This window comes from Pyrgilauda ruficollis, unplaced genomic scaffold (genome assembly GCF_017590135.1).
Source record: "Pyrgilauda ruficollis isolate IOZ18807 unplaced genomic scaffold, ASM1759013v1 scaffold37, whole genome shotgun sequence".
NCBI classification, from domain to species: Eukaryota; Metazoa; Chordata; class Aves; order Passeriformes; family Passeridae; genus Pyrgilauda; species Pyrgilauda ruficollis.
This window is the reverse complement of record NW_024525156.1, coordinates 6465936-6491540: the sequence shown is the minus strand read 5'-3', so window position 1 is coordinate 6491540 and position 25605 is coordinate 6465936. Positions and strand designations below refer to the sequence as shown.

General features: G+C 37.4%; 1 protein-coding gene across 1 annotated transcript in view; it reads left to right on the top strand.

The window, feature by feature from the left end:
• Positions 1-25605, top strand: part of CTNND2 (catenin delta 2) — a 522107-nt gene that overhangs the window by 340204 nt on the left and 156298 nt on the right. The window contains exon 9 of the mRNA XM_041475907.1: positions 14513-14645. Coding sequence (XP_041331841.1) covers positions 14513-14645 — 133 coding nt within the window. The remainder of the gene's footprint in view (positions 1-14512; positions 14646-25605) is intronic.

Sequence of the window (25605 nt, the reverse complement as noted above, 5' to 3'; positions counted from 1 at the left end):
TCAGTTTTCTGTGCGCTTCTGAAACCTGTTGAATGGGCTGTGTTTATATAGTGTCGAGACAGTAGCTGATGCATCATTTATATGTCTGAATAAAAATTCTTTTAGGACCTAATTTATGATGTATTTCCTTATCTTAAATTCTAATCAGGCAGAACTTGCCTAGTTGTATGTATTCCGATGAAAGCAGTTAATTGAAATAGGTGTTGCCAACTTTTTTTTTCCTCCAAGACCTATTTTATCAGTTGCTCTGAATTTTTGTTGAATTTTTAGGTCATCTCTTCTTATGTTATGTTGCAGTAGCAGCAGTCCATGACTGATTAGTATGCAGAGATCATTTTGGTCCTGGTCTTGCCTAATAATACTAACCTCAAAATAAAAAGTTAATTAGAGCAAGTGAAGTTATTAGAAGTGCCTGTGTGATTTAAAAGCTGAAGTCTACGTTTTTTTTTCAGGAGAGTCTTTAGGCATTTTGGAGACCAGATTAAATTAAAATCCTTTATGAGGTTACATGAAAATAGAACTTTGGCTTTAAATCACCTTGCTGATTTTGATAATCTTAGAGTCTTTCATCATCTTGCACTGTAATAAATGGTAATCCTTCACAGGTGAAATTCACCATTCATAGTTATGGAGGAGTACAAGGACATCCTCACCAATACCATATATTTAGTCAAAATTTTTCACAGAACCCAACTTCTGATAACAATTCATTTTAAATTATCATTATATAGAAGCAGTTAGGTGAAGACATAAGAAAGTTTATTTGTTTGGGTTTTTTAAAAAATTTAGTTCTTTACTGTCAGGAGAGACTTCATGACTGTTTGTGCTATGGTTGAGATTACACTTTGTAGCCCAGATATATAAAAATCTGATACACTCTGACACCCAGCGCATTGTGGGCTTTGGCAGGAGAAGAACAAGTTGAATCAAAGGGTTGCTGGGGGAGGCAGAGTCTCTCCTCCAAACTCTGTTAATAACAAGCACAGCAGTACTCAGGTGCCATTGTCCACATATGCATTGTCTCCATTGACCACAGAAAACTTGTTTGGTGTGGTAGTACAAGGGAAATAGGTGTCCATAAGAGTCCCAATTGCTGAATCCTTACTGGCAAACTAAAGACTAAATGAGCCTGGAGACTGATTTGTGTTTTCACCTACAGTGACTCTCTTCAGTGGAAATTGACTGCCTGTGTTTAAATTAGTGTAAGAAATGCAAGACAGTATGTGTTTTCTTTCTGAAGAAAACTAATATATAGAGTGGGAGAATGAATAATCTGCAGGCTGTCCTTGGTGAGGGGGATGAGATGCAGTGACGGGGGAGGAAGGAGCTGTGGAGGATGTGGAACCACTTCTAGTGGAGTGGACAAGAGACATCTCAAATCCTTCAAGTATTTTGCTTATCTTTAGTGAAAGCACTTGAGATGCTTGTGCTGGTACAGATAGTATTGAATTCATACTCTTGTTTTATGTGTACTATCTTGGTAACATAATAGGTGTTTAATGCAGCTCTGCCTGTCTCCCTTTTTTTACTTGTCTAGAATATCCTTGGTGTTTTAGAACAACCCTTATGTCAGCTTCTTTATTAAAGAATGTGCTGCGGAAATTATGCTAATTAAGCTGGAGTGTAATTATGGGCTAGAAAGATTATTTCACAGTCAGAATCGAATTGTTGTAGATAAATGTGCATTAACTTAATAGTGTGCAGCTAATTAGTTTTGCTATTTACTCGTAAAAATTTTAAAAAAAGATATAATCAGTTATACTAAAGCTTGAGAAATGAATATATTGCAAAGCCAACGGGGAGTGCATTCCCAATCTCTCTTTAATTATTGTTTTGCTGGAATTTTTTCTTAGTTTTCCTATTCTGAACTTGTAATGGACACAAGGAGCTAATTAACAAACTTTATTTGTCCTTAAAATATATATTATGCAGGTAAAATGTGGTTGCCAGATTGACAATTATGTCTGTAATTCATGCTAAAGCAGTTACAGCATCAGTGTCTGTACTCTCCACAAAAGTTAAATTGCTTTGGGTCTCATTGTGTAGCAAATTAAGATAGAGACTTTATTTTCTGTGTATATCTAACTTTAATTTTTGTATTTGTCAGTCAGCTGGCATTAGTCCTTAGCATGGCTTTAGGAAGAAAAGAATGAAGTACTGTCATGCTCAGATACATCCACTAAATACCTCTTAGAGTACTGCAGTGCGTAGTCATGGTACAGTCCTGAAAACCAAAGAACACAGAATTACTTGACCCCCATCTAAAAAACTGAAAGCCTTGAGGTGTTTGCAAACAAACATGTAATTTTATATGTTCCAAAAATACCCTTTATAGCTGTATGTCTCAGGTGTTCACAAGTTTGAAAGGAAGGCTGCAGAACATTCTCCTTAATGTATATTAGTATCAGCTTCTGGGAAAATCTAATACAGTAATTTGATTTGTGCATATAAATTCATATATAGAAATTTTTCTAAGCCACCTCTGAGCATAATATGTCTTCCATTGACTTCAGAGTGAAAGAGACTCCTGTATAAATTAAAGTAGTGATTAACAAGTGCAGTCTCAAACTGAAGTCTGCTGTGCTCTGAACTTCATGTGCAGTGTTGCCTACAGGGCTTTACTGTATGATCATCTTTCTTTATGCTGAAATGAAAAAACATAGAAGAGGGACATATTTTTATGAAACAAAGAAAACTAATTTCAATACCTATATAGTGATTTCTCACCTAATAAATAAATAATACCAGATATAATATCCTCTGTTGCAGAACAGTTCCATGGCTTTTCCACAGTGAGTTTTAATGAAATTGGATATCAGTTTCATTTTTATCAAGTTATATCAAGAACACTAGCTCCTATGGGAATTTGTATTTGCCATTAGAACAAAACTTATGAACAGCAAGTATTGACACAAATCTAAATAATCTCAGACTTTTCCCACTTCCAGTCTCCCTCCTGCAAACAACACAGCTGAAAATCTGTGAACTTTGAAATTGGCTTTGGAATTTGCAACAAGAATTTGCAGTATGAATTTCCAAATGATACATATTTTTCCTAACCTGACCAAAAATGTAAAATTAAGGATGTGTAAAAAAACATTAATTTTTTTCTGATTTGAAGGATTTTATAGCTGCAGTTGATGCTATCAGTTGAGCACAGAGAGAAGAGTTTCAAAGTCTGAGGGAGTGGTGTTGTCCTTTCAATTCCAATACGGAAATATGGAGGGAAAGATTAGCAAAGTCTGATAGAAATCAGCTCTGAGGTGAAAAGGGAAAGGTACGATTCACATTCTGTACTTCTTGCTGCTGGCAAAATATATTGCAGGGTGTCGCTCACCAACTAAATTGTTGGATCAGTGAAGATAATGGGCACTGGAATTTAGTGTACCAGACAAAAAATCCACCCTGAACATGTTGCATGGAAATAAGTACCATACAAGGAGCAGTGAGTAAAATACGAGTAGCTCGTTCTTTTTCTGTCAACAGCTGTACTTCCACTGGCTGAGGAAAGATTTTTGATAGATTGAGGTGCAAATTTTCCTTTAATATATTCAAGTTTCAAAGGCCTATTTAAGATATTGATTCTGATTTCCAAATGATAGATCCTTGGCAGTATATCTGTCATTCATTAATAAGGGCAATTGCCCTGAGTCAGTACCATGATTATTGTCTCCAGTGGATTTATTAGATACATGCAGTGTTTCACAGTTCAGCTGGAAACATTTCTGTAGAAATGCTGTACAGCACATTCTGCAACCTCATTCTTTTACTCAAGAATAGAAGAGTTACATCCCCATTGTATCCTGACAGGATGGCAATTAAGGGAGGAGCTAGTTTCCCTCATTCAAAGGGTGTTTTTCTGTGAGCTGGATTTTACTTGGTTAAAACTACCAAATATACATGTGAAATGTTTATTTTAGCTTCTTTTAAAAGATACAGCCTACTTCTGCACTAAATATTGTATTCATATCTGAATATCATCCGTGTAAATGAGGTTTTTTCCTGATTCAGCTTTTGCATTAATTTTAGTAAGACACTTCCTGGTTTCAGCTGGGATTTACTCTTCTTGGTCTGCTTTTGTTGCTGATACATCAGTTCAGGGTTGTGGATTTTTCTGGTGTTGACGAGCACTTGGTTGTCCTTTAACCACTGACAAACTCATCGTTCTTCTGCTGGCTTTTGAGTCATTGTGAAGACTCTCTGGGTTATACTGTAGCCCAAATAGAGATCAGAGACCTTACCACACTAAATAGCCAGCTAAAAATCATCCTTTCTCCATTTAATTCCCCTTTTAAGTGCTGAAGTACAGCCTTGTTTTCTTAGTATTCAGAAAAGTGGGACATGTATTATGTTTATTGATGCTTTGCATAGACGAGGATGAAATTAAAATACCCAGCTAGCAACAGCAATACCGATAACAGAAAAGCACTTTTTCTGAAAGAATGTGTGATGGATCTTCTTTTATTATTGTTATTATTTATAAACTGAAACTGTTGTTAGTTTATATCAACAGAATCTGAAATTGATTTAAATTCAAGCCAATTGAATTTAAGAATTTAATTCAAGATGCCATCTTTGGCTTAAGCAATGGATGTGAGAGCAACCATGCCAAAGAGCAGGAGGGTCACAGTCAGAGGTTGGCTTTGGTAGCCCAGAAGGTCTCCTCTTCCCCTGCACTCCCCTGAAGTTCTATCCAGATTCCCTGCATTTTTTATATCCTTGAAAACCTTTTGCAGTCAGCTAACGGTGTGTCAGTCTCTCTGGGTTCCGGGACTGAGGATTTAATAGCAGCCCTTTTAGCTTTTGCCAATTTTTTTTCCCCTCTATCAGAGAGTCATGTAAGCACTTTCTCTCTTTACCCATGCTTGGCATGAAGATGATATCTATGTACTGCAGTAGGAGAGTTCCCTAGAATTTCTACAAAGCTTTGAAGAAGATGAAAAGCATGTGATGGGAAGTAGCAATAGTATGAGTATCACTACTCATTGCTGTTAGATATGTTTTCTTCAATCCAACAGCTTTTATTTGAACCATTTTTTAACAATTTAACTCCCCTGTTACTGACTCCATGAACTTTCTGTCTCATGAGTGTCAAGTATGTCTTGCATTATTGCATTGTTTTGGTGGTTGTACATTGAGGTACCTCAAGCTAGCATGCAGGAGATCAGTTTTTCCATGCTTAATGAAAACTTAAATAAAAGCAGCGCAGGAAAACCGTTAGTCTGTATTTCCCTTTGACAAGAAAAGCAATTTCAAGTGCATTTATAGTATTGTACAGATTGCAGCTTTAGTGAACAAAATTAATTCCTCAATTTTTCCAAAAGACTGAATAGGAGTCTAGTTGTAAGAAAAGAAAATGAATACCGTTTGTTGCTTCTCTTTTTTAAAATTCAGTATTAGAAATGTATGTAAGATTTTTTCTTGGCTTTCCAGAGTTGGTGTTTCAGGACAAATTCTGGACTTACCAATTTGTATTGTTTTTATCAATATCTTGAGTCACTCTTAAATTTTACTGTTTAATATTCATTATTAAGCATCAAATGAATGCCTATTACCAAGAGTTTGCTGTGCTCAGGAAAACAGGGAGTGCTGGAAAATGTTGCCTAGATAAGAATGATGTATGTATGTGTGGGGATGAGAATGGTTTGGATTTCTGCTGTACAGCAAAAAATCTAGGCTATAGTACGTTCAGTGGAGTAATCATTTAAGGACTGAGATAACACGAGATATTTAGGATTAAGACTTCCTGTTAGTTTAGATTAATGCCTTTTCGTGGTGCTCCACCCCAACTGTAAAAAGTATTTCTGCAGCTTGTGCTAAACTGTATGCTCTGTTGGAATTTCCTATTTTCTGCTATTTGCACACATAGAAAACACCCAATTTCTAGTGTTGGTGGTCGCTGCTTTCCTGTGGCAATCTCCAGATTACCCAGGCAGTGGTAGGTCCAAGCTTTAGATTTGAGAACATGACAGAAACATCCAGTTTCATTGTTTCTTGGTTTGCCTAAACCTTAAAAAGTTTGACTTCGTCATCCCTGCTGGAAAAGGGTAGAAGCAGTTTTCCTGTCACTGCCATCTAACTTGGGATCTGGAGCCAGAAGCTTGATCAGGCAAAGAGAGCAGCAGGGAGACAAACCATGTGTTGTCACTCTCTTATTGTGAAACTCATGCTGTTTAATTGCACAACATTGAAAAGCTTTGACTGGAGAGAGGTGCAATGCCTCAAAACCTTTTGGGAACTTTTTGTGGTTCTGGTTGTTAAAAAAAATAATGTGGATGCTTTGAGCCTTTCAGGGAGCATTGTGTGTGCCAGCTTCCCCTCCTGCAGATGAATGTGATTTCAGTCATTAACATTGGTGCTGTTAGGCTAATGTTTGAATTCTCCTGCTGCTTTTTTTTTTCCACTTCCTTTTTTTATAGCTGCAATGTTTAGGTGTTATCATACATGTAGGGAAATAAATATCTTCCTCTCAGAAATGCTTCTCTCACTTTCCTAGGGAAATCAAGGGTTTGTGGAGTAACATGTGTCCTTTGGAAAGGATACATTTCTATATGGCTGTATAGGAGCAGAGTCTCAAAAGCCTTTTTTTCCCCCTGTTGTTGAAATACAGAATGGTTTAGGAGCCTCTTAGTGGGAACAGTAGTTCTAGAAAAGGAGACAGCTTTGATTTATGGGTCTGTGGAGGTGGAAAACCTCTCAAACCTCAGAGAAATGCATTAAAGTAAATAATTCTGTCTGACAGTGTAAGTCAATGACAGAGTCAAGGCTGGAATCCCCTAGGTCTGTGTACTGTTCTAATCTCCTGCCTACGTTTCCACCTTTCTGATCTATGAGGAAAACATATCTGCATCTGTAACAACAGTGCTGCCAGTGAATAACATTTCACAATCTCCTGGAATCTGCCCTGTGATGTGTGAACTCCTGTAGATGGAGGGAGGACAGTGTAAGCTGGTCTCCCAGGGAAGGGTTAACTTGGCATATTTTCACAGCTGCAATGTATTAAGCTACTGTAAGGCCCTTTGGTAGTTCGAGGTCAGAAAAATGTTATTCATCACAGGGAAAAAGAAGATAAATTAGGCAGCTTAAAGATATCGTGATAGCTTAGCTAATTTGCCTCTTACTTGCTTTTTCAGAGGCAATTCCTGTATATGCAGATACCTGCTGAGGAACAGATAAAACAAATTTTTCAAGACTTTCAGCTCAACAGCCTCAAAGGACAAATACCACTTTCTAACTAAAACAAACTAAACAAACCAAGTAATACAAATGGGAAAGTAAGAGATAGTCTAAAGCTCTGAAGTCCCTGCTCAAAACACAGTCATAGGAGAGATAACATTGTACCAGGTACTGAGGGTATGGTTACCTCACAGTACAGGCAACATTTCTCATAGGAATAAGAAATGCAAGCTCCCTCACAAGGTGTGAGAGAATTAATATATAGATCAGTACCAATATAGAGTGAAAAAATATTTCATAAATGTTCATAAAAACATTTTCATTAAAAAGACATTTGTAAATGAAATTAGGGTAACCTTGAGTAGATGATACTTATACCTCTGAATATAATTACGTTGTATTGAAGGCAGTAACCTGGAACTGTAAATAGTGACACATGGTCCAGTGTCATTACATAATCTTTACTCAACTGAATCATCTTTAAAATCTTTTCCTCTTGAATGAAATGTTCACAAAATCTAAAGATGGTTCAGCTCTAGGACATTTTTGAAGTGTTGAAGTAGTTCTCATGTTGCCTCTTCACATGCTCACGTCTTAGGGTTTTTTTTAATTCTAAAATCTAAATAGCAGAAGAGTGATGCCTTATCAGAGAAAATGTGAAGGATGCAAAGGCAGAACTGCAGGAGGGTATAACTGCCATTGTACAAGCCAGTTTTAGCCCTTTGCTGTATTCAAGATGTAAGTTTTTGAAGTACTGGATTAACTGAGGCCCCAGGTTTATGGTTATGTTAAGAGCCTGGGACATGCTGAGCATCTCCGTCGCTGCTTGGCAGAGCTGGACAAGAATCCTGTGCATCTGGTACATCACATCCTTCTCTGCACCTCATTAGCAGACAGAAATATATTGAAAAAACCACATTGTGCTGAATCTCTGTAAGCACTGCTGCATGGCAGTTTTAGTTTAGGCCACATGAAAGCATAAACCAAGGAAAATGTCATAACCCAAGAACAACATCCAAGTTTTTGGCATGAGTTCCAGATACTTTTTCAGCTGTTTTACATACAGTCATCTTAAATTTGAAAAGCTCTAAAAAGAACAACTTTTCAGAAAGTGTAAAGAACTCTTTTAGAGGAAGAAAGAAATGGTGAAGATTTGCAAGATTCTGGAATCACAGATTTGGTGAGATGTTCACATTCAGTCTGTGTGATGGTGGATCACCTGTTTCCAGTCTTAAGGAGCGCCCCACACAGGCTACAGTTTTCAAGTTGGAATAAACAATAACATATTTTTTTGTTTCATAAGAATTTAACATTTTTATTCATAGAAGATACATCTTCAGTGCCTTTTCTCTGTTGTCCTTCTGGTGCTTCCAAATTTAGACTAAACTATGTCAGATTATTTTGTTCCTTACTTTTTCAGTAAGGTTTGGCTTATCTAATTTGAAAGGACAAAAAGAGAAGCATAGGGAGCTGTCTGCTGATGAGGGTTCATTTCTGTCCTAAGACCTTTGCATTAGGCCCAAACAGGCTATTTCTACATCTTGTGGTTAGTTATGTGGTGTTTGTGTCACCATGGGTCTGAGGATGATGCTCTAGTGCTTGTTATGGTACACTCCTTTGACCAGGTTTAACTGGGGGAGTGTACTGAAGGGTTTTGAGGGTTTTCCAAAGCGAGAGGAACAGAGATTGACATGTCTATTTTGTTTCCTAAAATTGAGTGCTGAAATTACCCAGTATTCATATGTTCCATTTTCAAAGCAAGTATAGTGGTTCTGCCTCCTCTTAAACTATAGGAGATCATTCAGAGCAGGCTGGCAATCTCTGTGTATGTGTGTATGGAGATGTGTGTTTGAAAAAGAGAAAGTACTTCAAGGAAGCACTTCAAATTTAACTCACAATAAAGTAAGTGTAGTAAGTCTGTGTTCTCTTTTGTTTGACTGTCAGAGAGCTACAGAAAAAATATAAGGAAATGAGCTGTTAGATGGCTCCTTCCTCTTTATATCACATTCATTTTTTGTGGATTATATTTAAGTATTCTTGATTTCTTTTTCTATTTGGTTGTAACATCCTATCTTTGTTTTTTTTAAATGTACCAAGTCCTTAGAGATTCTTGTAGTATTGGTATATTGCCTTCCAAATATTTTAATAGAAGTTAATTTCTCCCTTTAAACACAGAAGCTAGTTCTTTGATCTTCTCTTGGCTTTTGATTAGTTCTCCTTGTTTGATCCTGAGCTACATGCAGTTTGTTTTCTTTTAGTACTACCAGAAAACCATTTTCACAGCTCTCCTTTCTGAAATGAGGAAAAAGAGATTTTCAGACTTTATTTATTGAATTGAGGGAGGAAGCAAACAAAAGGGTCTGTGTCTGTAGGCATAAATTCAACAGAAAGTCTTTTAGACTGGCGTAATCAATGCCACAATGTATATGAGGTAAAAATTGAGGAAATATTCTTAGCTTGGATTGAATTGCCTTTGCCGTTGAGCACCACTTCGTATATGAAGACCTTTCCTTAACCAGTTTAAGGCTGTTTCACATGCATATTAAGACAGCCAGGAACACACAGGTGAGTTTGGTTTAAACAGTCTTGGAATAAAAAATCGTGCATTCTCTTTCTTTGATAAATTCTTGGTGGTAGCTCAGTCTTTGTCAAGCATATGGTTCTTTATAGCGGGCGTCTTCACAGCACTGCCTTTGGGGAATGCTGCGGAGACAGGAATAGCTCTGGGTGTCAGTGCTTGCCTGTGCCAACTGCCTGATCAGATGGGAATGTTCTGCTCTAATAATGTAAATCAGAAATAAGAACCCAAGCTCTCGTGAGATTCACTGTGACCAGTGGCTGGAGAGTAGAGAGAGCCATCACACCTGCTCTTGCAATGCTTTGTAGAAGCAATCAGTATCCTTAGTTACCAGCTGGAGACCTGTGTTTTTAAAACTCATTTAGTAGCCTCTTTAAAATCGGTGCAGATATATATGTAACAGGATGTTTGGTTTTGCTTTTCTGTGTACTATCAGCATTTTCAGTAGCTGAAGAAAAAAAATCTGGCACAATTAAAGCAAATATTCAGATGCAGTACATCCTCTGTGTTCAGCAGCACTTCTCTGAGTGAACCCACAGAACCAGTGCACCTAGCTGTATTACAAACAATCTCTTTTAAGTTTGCATCTCTTTTGCTTCTTTTACTACACACACATGTATGTGATACGATAGCAGGAGCAGGACCTGTTTTCAATGCATTACTTGCAGTACCCAAGTCAGCCTGGATTTCTCGGCGCTACTGCTTCTATGTCAGAATTGTGTCTCTTGTAGAACTCCTCCTTGATTCTCTTCAGTTGCTCACAATATGACATAGCCTTTTGTGATAACTCTAGGTATATATATTGCCAGTTTACATAGAGCTTAGTGTTCCCCTTTGTTCCTCTTCTACTGCAGGAGCAGTAGTCTGGTGTGATCCGTGGAACATCTGCCTCAGTCACCATGTCAAGCTAAAACCTTCTGCAGGATTCCAAATTATATCAATCCTACAATCCTAGAGCACAATTTTCACCAAAAATGAAGGTTGGAACACTTTGGTGTGTTTCAGTCAGTCTCCTCAGATGAGGATGCTTCCTAGAAAAAATGCACTTTTACAACCTGCCAAAATATTTGGAGTCCATGGTGGCAAATGCTGCTTTCCAGACAAACTGTGAAGTTCTTGCGTAGCTGGGATTCTCTTGTGGACAAACTTACACTGCCAGCAGAAGCCTTTGGCTGACCTAAATGGATTAGTACTCTTACTCCAAGGAAATCATAGGCAAGGGGTAGATTAGTGAAGATCTTGTGTGTACAACTACTACCTTACTCTTCATTTTTGGATCAACCACACAGATACTTTATTAACATTCTCAAAATGCCACGCAACTCCTCAGATTTACTCCAGCCTTACAGCTTGTTTCACCATCTGTGTGGATTGCCTCTCTCAGATTTTGTAAGCATGGTGATGTTTTAATAAGGGGCACAGGCTTAGATAGTGTTTGTTTAGGATGTTCACTGTGATTTCAAATTCTGCTTCATTCTGCTTTATAATTTTACTAAATGCAAGTTTTGTCAATTTGCATGTGGCACAGTATCAGATGTTTCACAGAACTCAAGGTAGATTGGATTTTAATTAACCTTCTACTTTCCTTTAGCCTTATCTCTATCAAATACTGACCCTACTGCTTTTTGTTGCTAGGGAGTAAAAGATCACTTAATTCTAGCTCTTTCCAACTAGTTGTTACCTTTTGTTTGGCTCTCTATTTTAATACATATTTTTTTGTCATTTAGGTAAGTGTGCTTGGAGGCATGGCCTTGATTTTTCCCCACATCTATGTAAATTGTTCCACAAACATTTTGTGCCTTTGTCTTTAAGAATACCAGTCCTCCTTCCTTCTCCAGGCATTTGCCAGATGACTTCATTAAGTAGCCTTTCTAACCTCTCATAATAAGGCTAAATTGGAAAAAAAAAAAAACCCAAAAACTTAAATGTTAATAGAGCTGCAAACTTGCTGTCCTTAAAAAAAAAAAAAAAATCCTTTCTCATTCTTACTTTTTTCCACCTATAAAACACTTATATAAAACAAATGAAAAATTTAAATTCCTGGAAACTACTCTTTCTTGCCCTGAAGGTGGCTAAAATTATCACAATTATCCAGGCAACCCTAACTGTTGACAGAAGTTTTTGTTTGTTTTATGTAGCTACTGTATTTAATTTAGAAACTACTAAAAATAAAATCGTCTTAGAGACCATCTGCTTAAAATGACAGTGCATACTAGGGATAAATTTCTAAACTTCTTTTCCTGCTTTGTTCATTATCTCTCCAAAAACTGGTTACTTAACAAAATCAATATGCAGTGCTAAGGGTTTCTTTTCTGAATTTATTTTCTACTTACATCCAATGTACACATATCCATTTGCAACAAGTAGTCATACTTCACTCATATGCTGACTGCTCTGGGAGATCAAAGGGTAAAAGTAGGGAGAGCCTTGTTATCATGCTTGAGTACCATGTAGAGGCTTCAGGTTCCTCAGAAAAATTAACTGTTCCTTTGGTGAAGGGACCTTTTTCCTTTTGCCCCCTCATTGCCTGTTCTGTTCTGGATTCCAGGACACGAGGAAGAAAAACCTGAGCAGATGGTCAGAGCCCATTGTGTACTACAGCACATCATGGGCCTTTTGTTTAGTTTGGTTTTGGTTGGTTTGTTTCTTGATTGGATTAAGTAATAGACATGTTGAGAAGGAGGAAATTTCCTTTTCGAGAGAATTTGTTGGTAGAAGTTCCCACACTTCATCACGTAGTGTAGTCTTGTCATTCAAACTTTTCTATCAGTACTTTGGTGATCTCCAAAATACCCGCACCTGCATTTGGCATCTAGGCTTGAAAATGAGAATAAATTAGAAATGGAGGTAGGCTAATTAATTTGTCTTCAGTTAGTTTATTGGATTTTGCTTTCATTTCTTATTTTTGTTGAATCAAAAAGTCTGGAAGATGTCTTTGGTTTGTTTAGAGCTGTTTCTATGGAATGCAGGCCTAATAGGTTTGAAGAACCTGTTGGGAAATGTTAATATTGTTAATTGAAAGAAAGCAGATCAAAGAGGAAGCTACCCTGTCAGATAACATTGTTTCTATGATCTCTAGCAATTCAAACATAAAAAAAATGTGTACCCAGTGAATCCCCTCCTTTCCACCTGTTGACAGAGTCATGGTAAGCTGAAAATGTGATGCTCTCAATCTTCAGCCCCTGAAGTTTGTAGCCTTCCCTGATACCTTTTACGATGTTCTCTGGCTTTTCAAAATATCAGTTAATTGTTAAAATCTTTCAGAACCTATGCAGATGTCTCTTGCAGAGATTTCCAACAGTCCATATCCTCTAAAAATGCATTGGAATAGTCCATATGTGATTTATTACTACATCTTTATGGTTTCTTTGTTTTAAATGTTTAATGTGAATTCTAATATTCATGAGTTAACCTATGTTTTGTCAGAGGAGAAATAACCAATGAAATTCTGAGGGGTTTTCTTACGTCTCATATCCATATTCTGACTCTCCATAAAGACACAACTGTAGTGACAACTCTCAATCTGACAAACGTCACATATGAGAAAAGAACAGAAAATCCCTTTCTGTCGCAATTCATTATTATTGTAAAATAAGTCTTCCTTCCCTGAAATGTCATGGAGAATTGTTGTATTTAAAGTGTGGTTGGGACAGATTGGAGAGATGCTGTGAATTCCCCTAGTGATGTAAACTTGACCTCAGTGCAGAATGATCTTTATAATTTAGGAAGGAGTCTGGTTGGTGATCAGGATTATTTTGGCCAAATATTATATAGCTGGAGTCTGCAACAGGTCTACCAGGTTGGGTTTTTTTTTTTTTTTTGGCAATGAGGTCCCAGATGATCATGGTAAATGCAACAGAGAACTTTTTTTGTAAGTTACCTCTTTTTCCCAGTTTCCCTAATTTCCCTTTTTTAGTTAAAAATGTATCACTAGATAGAAGATGGTCAAAATGTTTATATGGCACAAAAAATAAGCTCTTGGGGAAAAGACATATGATAACTGAGTATGCCATGCAGAGAGGCTGTGTGTATTTCTGGTTTTAGGGACGCAAAGTCCAAAGCCATTTCCATGAATGATTTTACCTGTAAACCCAGAGTGGAAAAATTCACCTGAAGTGATAGATTAAGTTCAGGCCTGGAAGCTTCATTATACATACTGGGACCTCTTCAGCATACTTGAATTCAGTTCTTTTATGTGACGCTAATGGCATTTCATGTTTTGTAGGATTAAAGTAAAGTGCAAAGACTTGAGTGCTCAAGTATGGCCAGAAATGTGTAAACGTTTTGCACTGACTGTATCTGAAAAAAAAAAACCAACCCAAACAATAGACAAAATTGGTCATTGCTTTCTGTATAAGATAGTGATTGGTATTGCATAGAGACAGCAATAAGTAAAAAGGACTTTTTTGCAAATCAGTATTTCATAGCAAACCATTTGTGGTGATATGAGCATGCATTTTCTTTCTTTTCATATTTTAAGGTTTCATGGAGCCTTTTTATTTAGAAAACTTAATCAGTTAGAGAACTAATTCCACAAAGTTACTTCTTCTAGTTATACTTTGTATAGTTCTTTTCCAGAGAAGTACAGCTTAAAATGACAAATAGCTTCATATTTGATTTTAATGTTTGCTTTGATAATAATGGAGGCAAAAAATATTTTATTTAGGCATTTCTGTCTTCTTTGTTGACTAACTGTTGGCACTTTTATTCACTAATAGCAGAATTTTTTATGAATCTTTTGTATTTGCTTTCACACAGAGAGTTTGGATGGCGGGATCCAGAGCTTCCAGAAGTTATACAGATGTTACAGCATCAATTTCCCTCAGTACAGTCAAATGCTGCAGCCTACTTACAACACCTCTGTTTCGGAGACAATAAAATAAAAGCAGAGGTAAGATTTATAAATCCTTTTTTCAGCAGTGTTGCTGTCTGCTATTTATCATCACCAATTATTTATGTGTGCTTTGAAAAACTTAAAAGAGACATCATGGATATATGCCTAGACCCATTTTACTAAAGCTTTCTCTTAAGTCATTTGTTACTGTTACAAAATGAAAAAAAAAGCATAAAATACTGTTGTAACTCATTGTTTTATTTTCTTTGGAACAGTTTGATTGATTGCATACCATTTAAACACTATCATAGTTGTTCAGTAATCACCTAGTGGTGTAGTCTTGATCTCTGGAACATATGGGCATTTCCTTAGGGCTCTCTGAGAGGCATCTAGACGGTAAATACAAACACAGAATATGAAAATTTAGCAAGAAATTTCTAAATCAAAGCATCCTGTAATGCATAATTGTGTGAATAGGTTTAATTTGGCTGTGTTTGCAGCTTGAATGGTGCTCACTGTTCTATGATCTTGGAATTCATTGCACATTGTATCTAAAATGTAATTCAGACATCAGTATAGAGCTTGTTCTGTACCTGTAGCTGACAGGTACTTCTTTCTTGTTTGTTCCCTGTGGTTAATGGGACCAGTGCTGCTTTTGGCACAAGTTAAACAGAAGGAAGGCAGCTCTGAGGGATCTGACAAACACACAGCAGTCAATTAAAATTGAATGAGTGAAGCCGTTACCAGCCCCAGCTGCTTCCCCTGGCCCTCTCAGAGACACTGCTAATCAGGGACATGTGGTGTGCACATAAATCTGTGCCTGTACTGGCACCTTTTAGCCTGGCATGTAAAGGTAAACTGAGATCAAGATCTGCTCCTGCTTATTCATCAGAGCTGTGCAGTGATGCTGACTTCCCAGTGCTTCATCTTCCTCACCCTCAGCACAGCCCACTCCGTGGATCTATCTCACTACAGAACCTTCCCTTGCGGGCTTTTTCGTGCTCAGGAAATTACTTAGTGAGTAAGCATGTAGTCTGCTGGTGTTGGCAGAACTGCACTGGTTGCAAACATCACCTCAAACATCTTAGATATAGTAATAAAGAAATTTTTGCATGAATGTGAAGTGAGGAATGTTTGGAGAAGAGAATTCTGGTACAGGTATCACTGAAAATTTTAATTGCGTGTTCTCTCTGTACTTGACTCTCATCCTTATTCAGAAATAAGTTTTTCAATAAAAGACCTGATAAAACTCTGAGAAAGGCAGTTAAATTATTAGAACAATTTACTCATTGCACAATCTCTGCTGGCTCCTGTTAGCCATAGATTGAGACCCCTCAAGTAGCTGTCTCATTTGAGGGAGGCAGATGGTTTAATTTCTTTTGCTAACCATTTAGGAAAGAAGGGGTCTGATCACTGTTGATCTCACCCATCCCAGCAACCTTTGGGCATCAGCCTTTGTAAGCTTTTAAGGCTCATGAGCTGGAAGGGTGAAGGTAGGTAAATACAACAGTAGAGCACTAGGCAGTGTTCTGAGCTTCTTCTGTGAGATAGGATAGCAGATAAAACAAGGATTCCCCCATTTCATTTGTTATTATTCAGGACTTTTATATACCCTTCACTATGTAATAACATGAACTGCTATAGAAACAAACCAAAGTACCTTTCTTAAAGCAGTTCATGTAAGAATATGCTTTCAAACTTCTGGTACTTTGGATTTTTGTTAGAGGACAAAATAATGGGATGTATTGTAATACTTTCCTAATGCTTTGTGGAGCTTTTCAGCCTAAAGCACCCAACATTATCAAAGTATTTTATCTCTGTCTGTATATATCTACGTACAAACCTCTGTTGTTCAACGGCAAGTCCTGTTGTGTTTAGGTCATGCTTCAGCAGAGCTCTTTGAACAGTTTCTGTGTTTGCTTGTTGGGATCAGGGTCTACCCAAATGGCTCAGTAGTGTGCCTAGGGCCTGCTCGACCTCCCACTGAATCAGTTTCTCAAGGAGCCTTTTTGTGAGAGTTCAAAATCCTGTTGATGAGGAGATAACACAACAGATACCTCAGATTCTTTGTAGGTGTATACCTAGCCAGAGGAACTTGGGCAGTCCTGTTAAACCTGCCCAGGACAACTCCTGTGATAACTGTTAAGGATGTGTCTGAATTATGAGTTTAATTAACACCTAAATAATAGAAACTGATACCAAAATTTTCTTTTCTGCAACGTATTTGTGTTGCAGTTGTGTGTTGTGGCCAGTTCTCTTCTGTGTGAGAATGACCACATTTAATACTGAATTCCTTCTTCATGATAGCAGCATTCCAGCCTTGCTGCGCATGGTTGCAGGGAATCTTGCCAGCGCTGACACAAGGAAAAAAGCGCCAGGATGCAGCATATTTTCCTTACAATCTCTTATTGAGATTACAGAGCAAAAAAATTCCAAACAATTCTTTTGAAGCAGAGAAAAATGCTCTTTGATGAAATACCTAGCTTTAATATAGCAAAGGACTTAGGCTAAAGATAAGAAACTGTCTTGGTGGTCTTTCAAATCCTAGAGAAAGGACAAACCTAAATATGTGTAAGTAAAGAAGAGGTGCTGTTGTTTTATGTGTCTGACAGCCACTGAGGAAAAGGCAAATGGAATTCACTAAATAATTTTTTAAATGTTAATCTTTAATATACACTTGATCATGCATGCACAGAAAGAATAATATTATACAACCATTCAGTTTGTTTACCTGGTTGTATTGAACTTGAAATGTAATGCAGTTTTTAAAGTTTTAGCTCTGGTGTTTCCTGACAGGGAAAAAAGTTCTCTTACCTTTGTCACTATTGAGCATCAAATACTCACACTGCAATTAATGGCTATTTCATCCAGAGTCTCTGGAAATAACTGTTCTGAAATACTTTTTTTATTCTTCTTCTTTGAAACATGATTTATACTGTATCACCTAGCCAAAAAGATGATTAATGATCTTTCCTCTGAACCTGACCATTCTTTCAGTCTTGTTTTTGTATAGTGGCAGACTTGTCCTACTCTCATAAATTAGTGGGATATGTATAAAATTTCTCCTCACGTACTTGGTAAGACAAAGGCCTGCCTCCTCTTTTGTAGAAGAGTGTCACATAAAATTTAGACAGAAATAGAAAATAGCAGCTGTGACTATATGCATTTCTGAGATTCCTAGTATCTTTTATGGTTTTACCATTACATTTTTATCTTCTAAAATATTTCAATTTCTGTGGCTGAAATATGGAACACTACCCCTTGCTTCTTCTGAACCTTCCCCTCAAGAAAAGGAAGTGAAAATGCTCTCCAGTAAACATCTGAGAAAAAAATGCTCAGTCAAAAAAGTTGGATGCATGGCTAGGGAAACTAGAGCTATTTTTCTTTTCCTGACCATATTGTTTATGGTACGTGTTATTTCTAGAGCACATTGATCACAGGTGTGCTTATGAATTTGGTGATGTTACTGGAAATGTGCTTTTATGGTTGCATCAGCATAAATGTCCTGCTCAGTCTTACACAGCAATGAGGTTTGCAAATCCCCTTCTCTATCTTAAAGTACTTCAAACAAAGTTGGTAACTGTTCATGTGAAGATGTCCCAGGCTGAATGCTAAGGTTCAGAAGCAATTTTCTTTCTCACAGAATAAACCCAGCTTCTGGAGTGAATTAGGTTTTGTATTTCTGGAAGAATTTCTATTTTTCCCTTGTTACCCCTGATCACAGCAGAACAGCAGTAGGTAAACGCAATAAACACTTGCCTTTGATAAAGACAGTGGTGTTACTTCTTGCAGGTGCTGCCACTTCTATGCTGCTCAAAACCATTCAGTGCAAGTCTTTATTTCAAAGTACAGTTGTAACTGCTGCTCTGTCTGAAAGTTTTTCACAAATGCTACTCCTGAGTCTCCTTGAGTCTTGCTGTCTGCAAGGCAGGTACTATACATGTTCTCAGTAGTGCTTCTCATTCTGTGCCTTTATTTTTATTCCCTGTGCTGGGTTCTATGTGGTGCAGCAGACATTAGAATGGAGTTGAAGAAATTGGATTGTTTTTGCTATTGTTTGATAGTTGGATTTTTTATCTTCCTTTGAGTAGTGACCAATCATCACTGAAGGTCTCACATAAGTAGAAGGGGACATAGGGAGGCAGAAGTCATAATATAAAGATTATAAAAATTGCCAGGCAGCCCATTACAGTTAGGCATAATAATTCCAAAATTGAGAATCTCAGAATTCTTCAGTGAATTAGTATATGAATTATTCTTTCACTGGTAATAGTGAAGAATGTAACTTAAAGGCAAAAGCGAAAGAGGGAAGAAGTTTTGATCAGATATTTGAATGCAAATGAAAAGCCTATCAGGCAGAAGAGCACAAGAAGACCCTTTCAGATGGCATTTTTCTTCTCAGGAGAGGCTCTTACACCAACAATGGTAAGATTGTGAGCAGGGCCAGAGTAGCTGCTCCTGGATGCCAAGAAGGAACAGACAGGGGATATAGGAAAGGAGAAGCATTTTAAAATACTCTGCAGAGAACATTTCTTTTAAAGAGCACATTCTATTAAACACAGGGTTCATTCTTCCACAGCATTCTTTTCTTCCTATAATGACATTTTCCTCCTTTGTATGAGGTCACCATGTAAAATGATTGAATTGTGCAGTTTCACACGCCAACACCATTTTGCCCTCATGGAAAATGGCAGCCTGCCATCAGCTGCAGAGGTGTAACAGTTCACTCAGGGGTTTTGGTACCAATGATTCCTTTCCTCAAGATAGGAAATTAATTTTTGCCAGTAAAGTCACAACATTTGAGATTCTTATCTCAGGAAAATAATTCAAAGATGCCAAATAAAAGAACAGCAACTGCTGAACTTTCCTGCCTGAAGCCTTCCCTTGCACCCTTAATAAGTACTGCTGAATTGGACAGTGTCCTCTTTATCTTGGAGAGCATTTCCATAAACTCTCTTCAGAAGAAAAGTATCAGTCCAGACACTATCACATGGAGTTGTAACAGCTGAGTGACTGCACGCTGAAAGCATCTATTTTTCCAACTCATTGAAGGCCATCATTCCCTGTAATTTTGTCATTAAACTAAAGGTATTTCTACATCTTCTTCTGTGAGTTTGTTGGACTGTGCCCAGCATCCTTTCATCACAGCACCCTGCTTGTTCACATGTCAGGCAGTGGGCATAAACTCCATTAGCCCCTTGTTTTTCTTTATAATACACATAGTTGCATTGTTGTGGTAACTTAGATGTTGTTCATTGCACTGCTGGATTCCTGGTGATCAAGGATACATACATACCTGTTTCTGGCATAGTTTTCTCCTAGGGAATACTTGCACTTAGTATGGGGTGATGGAGAAACAGTCAATAATGTTGCTTTTAGACATGCTGACTGACATAAGCCTTCATAGTATATGAAGGATCCAGAAGGATGATTGGATGTGCTCACATCATCCTCAGAGGGTATCTTGATTTGAAAACTACAGTGTTCTGCAAGATTCCCCTCTGTTTCCATAAGGATAGTCAGAGAAAACATACTATCTTACCATGCTGCAGGCTTGGGGAAGAGAGTTACTGGAAAAGCTGGAATGCTGCCCAGCAGGAAAGGATCTCCACCTAGTGCTGGTCGAGAGCCAGCTGAACAGGAGCCAGCATGTGCCCAGGTGGCCAAGAAGGTCAGTGGCATCCTGGCCTGTACCAACAACAGTGTGGCCAGCAGGACCAGGGCAGTGAATTTCCCCTGTGCTTGGCACTGGTGAGGCTGCTCCTTGAGTGCCGAGTCCAGTTCTGGGTCCCTCACTACCAGGACATCAAAGTGCCAGAGCATGTCTAGAGGAGGGGCTGGTTGTGTAGATATGGCACTTAAGGGACATAGTTTGGTGGTGGACTTGGCAGTCCTGAGTTAATGGTTGGACTTGATGATCTTAAAGGTCTTTTCTAACCTAAATTACTTTATGTTATTTTTTTTCCTCTGTGTGTTTGAATAAGAATTATAGTTCTGGATTCACTTTCCCATACATAGCCTTGCTCTTCTCCTTTTACTTCTAAAATGTCTTCAGTTAAAGGCTGCAATGTGGCTTGTACACTGGTGATCCTGTCAGTTTTCCATTAAAGATATTATGAGAACTCCTTTAATCTCTGCATACAGTAAGATATAGGCATTGTACTTAATTTAAATGAAAGAAGTATCCTACAGGTAATACTGAAAAGTAATGCAGTAATTGCAGAGAGACTTTACAGCATTTGTTGAGAGTGCATTTTAGTGCAGACAACACGTGTATACCTTTGGAGAAATTTTACTTCCCTGTTGGGTCATAAACATTTTGTTAGTGCTTTGATAACCATAATTTTCATATGTTAAAATAACACTATGGGTAAAATCTCACAATTTGAGAAATTACTTCCCTCAATGGCTTCACAAGGAACTTCCTATTGTAGTGATGGTTTTTTATATTAAAAGGTGCTTGCCTGTACTTGATTACTAAAATGAACACTAAGATGTTCATGCTTTTGTTTACCTGTGTTTGGATCACTGCAGTGCAGTTTGGGTCTATGCCCCCATCCCCCTGGGCAGCTGTATTCATCTCTGCAGGCAGACATCAAGCAATCCATTTTCAATACACTTTCTGTCTAGTTTTTTCTGGTAGAAATTACTTAAATGAAATAAAGCAGCACCCAGTGGCATACCCAGAAACAGCCTTTGAATTTTTTTTTTTTTAATTTTATTTTCTAAAGCCTCATTGATGATTTTACAAGACTTACCTTACAGGTTTTTACTCATCTCTGGTTTGTTTTCCAAGAAGTCAGTCAACAGATGGTATATAGTTTTGCAGTAAAGGTTGGGACGTTTTATTGATGGGTTATTCACTGTCAGATATTCAAAGACAAAATGCTGCTTGTTTGGGGGTTTTTATACTTTACACTCAAAGCATTTTTGGAAATGATCCTTTGATTTGTCTTTTGTAAATTGTCTTAGTTTGCACTGTTGAAATAGTTTCTACAACAAGGCTTTCCACTCTTAGCATCTTGTAATTCAAGGATATGATTTTTACACTGAGAGAAAGTTAGGTGTAACTTCCACTCAGAACCATCAACAACACCAGGGAGTCTCACTCTTCACAGTAGGGCAAGGAAGACGAGGCATACAAATAGATACATGATTATTTCTTGTCCCACGATGTTCAAAGTTTTTGTTCTTTAGAATGAGGAATGACATTTTTCATTCTACTTCAAAATTTATTTATATTTTAATGTTAATATTCAAAGAGCTTTTGAACTACTTAAAGAATGCATTTCAGACGAGAGGCTGCACTGTTACAGTATTTCTGGTGTACTGGCATATGCCTTATATGAGAAGTAACTTCGAGTATAAAATAACTGACCTGTAATTACTAAATGATGTTTGGTCAGCTGGGCTGTTGGTAATTACAAAACCAAACTGTACAGGAACAACTAATTTGATCAATTTGAGTGTCCATTGCTGTAGCTTTTTCTAGCATACCTACAGCTCAAATGCACTCCTGTCATGCTGTGACATGTAAAAAACCCTCCACATATTTATGTTTCATTATCATCAGGCAGAGAAGAGAAAGGGGTGAATGTGTGAGAGTGTCACAGATAACAAACATGTTAAGTAAAAGCTACACACGTGAATGTACATGAAATAAAAAGGGTTTATAGTGAAAGCATCTACTAAGTTTCAAAAGCGTGGCCCATTTTTAGCCCTGCATGACAGTGGGCACTCTTGTAAATGGGGATGTTAAATTTTTTTTATTCTTATTATTTCCTTTTATTCTTCTTAAGGGTTCTAAGTTGGCAACAACCTGTCAATATCAACTCCTACATGGCTTCAGGATGAGCCATTTGTGAGGACTGTTCCTCTATCATGGTTTGACCCCAACCAGCAGCTAAACCCCACACAGCCACTCGTTCACTTCCCCACAGTGGGATGGAGGAGTGAAAAAACTCAAGAGATGCGATAAAGACAGTTAAATAAGGAGAGCAAAAGCCACACACACTAGGAAAGCAAACCAAGGAATTAATTTGTCACAGCAAAACAAGGAATTTCCTATTCCATCACTGTATGGGCAGGCACTTTGCCTGGCATTGTGCATCTTGTGGTATTCTTGCAGTTCCACTAACTTGAAGTGGGATAGAGGGGCTGAAGATATCTTTTCCCCAGTCCTATTGGAAGATCTCTAAAACACCTGGGACAGCTGAAAGATGAGTCCACTTGTTTTTTAAATATAAATTATGTCCTTTTATTCTCACATGATCAAAATCCCATCACTTGGATACACTAACTATGGCTTGTCCCACCTTCTTTCCACAGAAATTTTTTAGAAAATTTAGTAGTAGACTAGCTCTTGTTTTCTACTACTGCTACTTGGTTTTGATTTTCTTCTTCTTCTTTTTTTTTTTTTTTTTAATTTTATTTTAATCTCATCTTCTGCACTGTGTAACCACTGGTGATCACTCTGCTCCCTTCCATTTTATTCATTCCAGCAGTCAGTAGCTTGAATTCTCTTTCTCTGTTAAGACAGGCAGATATAAATGGTTTGTTTCTCCTGAGCAAAGCAGTGATATCTGTGCTGCAAGCTCTTCTCTACTGACAGGTGCACAAGAGAGTTTATATGACAGCATTTCAGTAACTACAGTTCCAGTTTGAAGTGTCTCATATGTCTGCTCTGGATGTCCCTTTATGCCATATCCATGATACGCTCTCTCCTCTTTCAGCTGTGCATATAATACAAGCCTGTGGCTGAAAATTTTTCCTCTTTACTATTAACTGGAATAGTTGAGGCAGAAATGGCTACATTGGTCTTGACACAATAGTCTGTGTTAACACTGTTAAGACCGTCTAAATATGAGTGGTCTTAATTACAATGCTAATAAAAACCCAGTTTTGCTCACTTCACATAAAGTATTGTAATTATGTTTCTCGGTCTACAGACAAACACTGAGCTACTAAATAATATTTATGAAAGTATATCACTCTGTTTTCTTCTTGCTAATATATTGCCTTTATTTTGCTAGAATCTTCCAGAAAAAAATTATAAAGTGGTAGGCCTTTTCACTTTTTCACAGGAAAAAAGCATAAAAGTGTACCTTCTATCTGGTATTTAAATCTTACACTGACAGTCTTGCTTTCAAAAGCAATTCTGAATGCATTCCTGTGTTTAGTTTTGCCATCTTACTTATACAGTACTATTTTATGGTATTTCTCTTTTCTGATGAGAGATGATATTTCTCTTTTCATCTCTTTTTTTTGCACAGTCTTTACACTGATTAAGACTGAGTATTAATGGCTGTCACTGAGTGCTGTGCTGTGTCCCCATAATATGTGCTTTCTCTAGCACTAAAGTGGCATTTTACACTCTGGGGTTCCTCTGGGATCATTAAACCATGGTTATTCTTGATTTCATCAAGATACTGTGCCTGAATTATAATACTGATTTACTGTGTACCTGGCATATATTTCACTTGACTTAAGATTAGGAAAGTGTTCCATTTGTTCAATAAATTAATGACAAGCCCTGCAGGAGTAACATTTCTTATAAGGGGTAAAGGCAGAGTTAGGATGTTAAGTTGGGATGTTAACTGAAGATTGCACAACAAAGTAGTGGCAGATTTCTGAGGCCAGTTCTTGTCTTCTCATCCCCTGCTCTGCTAAGGATCTTGATGAATGCCTTGGGTTTATGGCATTCACATTCAAAATTATTTCTGTTGGAAAAAGGCTTTAGTCATGTAAAGTGGCATGATTTTAAAAGAAATAACTAAGGGTGTATTATTGCATAAATTTAATGAAACATCTAGTTGTGGTTGGGTTTTTTTGAGTTAATGTTAGATAAGCAAAAATTAGAAATTTTTCTTGCCTTCCTGTTTTCATCTGTTTTGTGTAACATACTATTCTTTCTCATCTTGAAAAGAGACTGAATCAAACAAATTTACAAGGTGGCTTAAAATATTATTTTCTAAAATTGTGGGCTTAATATTGAGAACGTATGTTGGTGTTTTCATCTCAACACTGCTTTATACTGCTTTTGTGTTTCTCCCCTTCCACTGACCAGTTATTCCCTCTCCAGGGAATAACCAAAAGGACAGTATTTTTCCCACTCTTCCAAAAAGTTTCTCTCTAAGGTTTTTCTATGATAGTAATAGTCAGTAACAATTATTTAGAGTGAAAGTGAGCCAAAATTTTACATATATTTAAGCAGTAGTAGTAGTTAAAAAATGTCTATGTTTTATTTGGATAATTGCAACTTAGCTATTTGGACTCTGCTGTTTATTCACTACAGTGGAAGCTGGTAGCAGCTATTCGCAAACAGCTTTGGGATGCAGAATTTGACCTTTGTTCTGCTGCTGTTTAGGGGTCCTAGTTCTGGTCTTCTTGCAGGCTGAAGGGAGTGAGTGTAGACGAGAACCTGTCTGTAATCCCTGTTTATCTGGGTTTAGCATTCACTCCTACAGTGTGTGCCTCACTGGAGATGGGAATACTGGCTAAAGGTTTCTCTCTTTTTCATCTCTGGGCAGCCAGAATAAGCACCTAGAAAAGAATTTCAGGCAATGAATTTGATAAGCAAAAAAATTCAGATGTGAATATCTGGTGAAAATGCTTTTCATGAAGTTAGAAGAGGAAAAAAAAAGCAGTATTATATGTGCAAGATAAATGCCTTTGTGCTACTTTCTGTGGTATGCAGCAGACACAGAAAGAGCATTGCCCTGTACTGTTCTTCTCTCCACTGGTCTGAGGAAAACATGTTGTACTTGTATCAAAACATTTGCAAAAGCTTTCTATTTTGTATTTGAAAATATTCGGTGGTAGGGAAAGAAGGGTAATTCACTGAAAGACAGTGTCATTTGACATAGATAGTATGACATTTTGAATGGGTAATAAATATATTTGCAGCTTTTTCAAGCAGTGTAGTGCTCTGCTGTATATGCCATGGATTTCTTTCTGTTCATAACTTTCCTGCCAATTGCTTCTCTGATTTATTAGATTGATGTGTGAATGCAGAGGA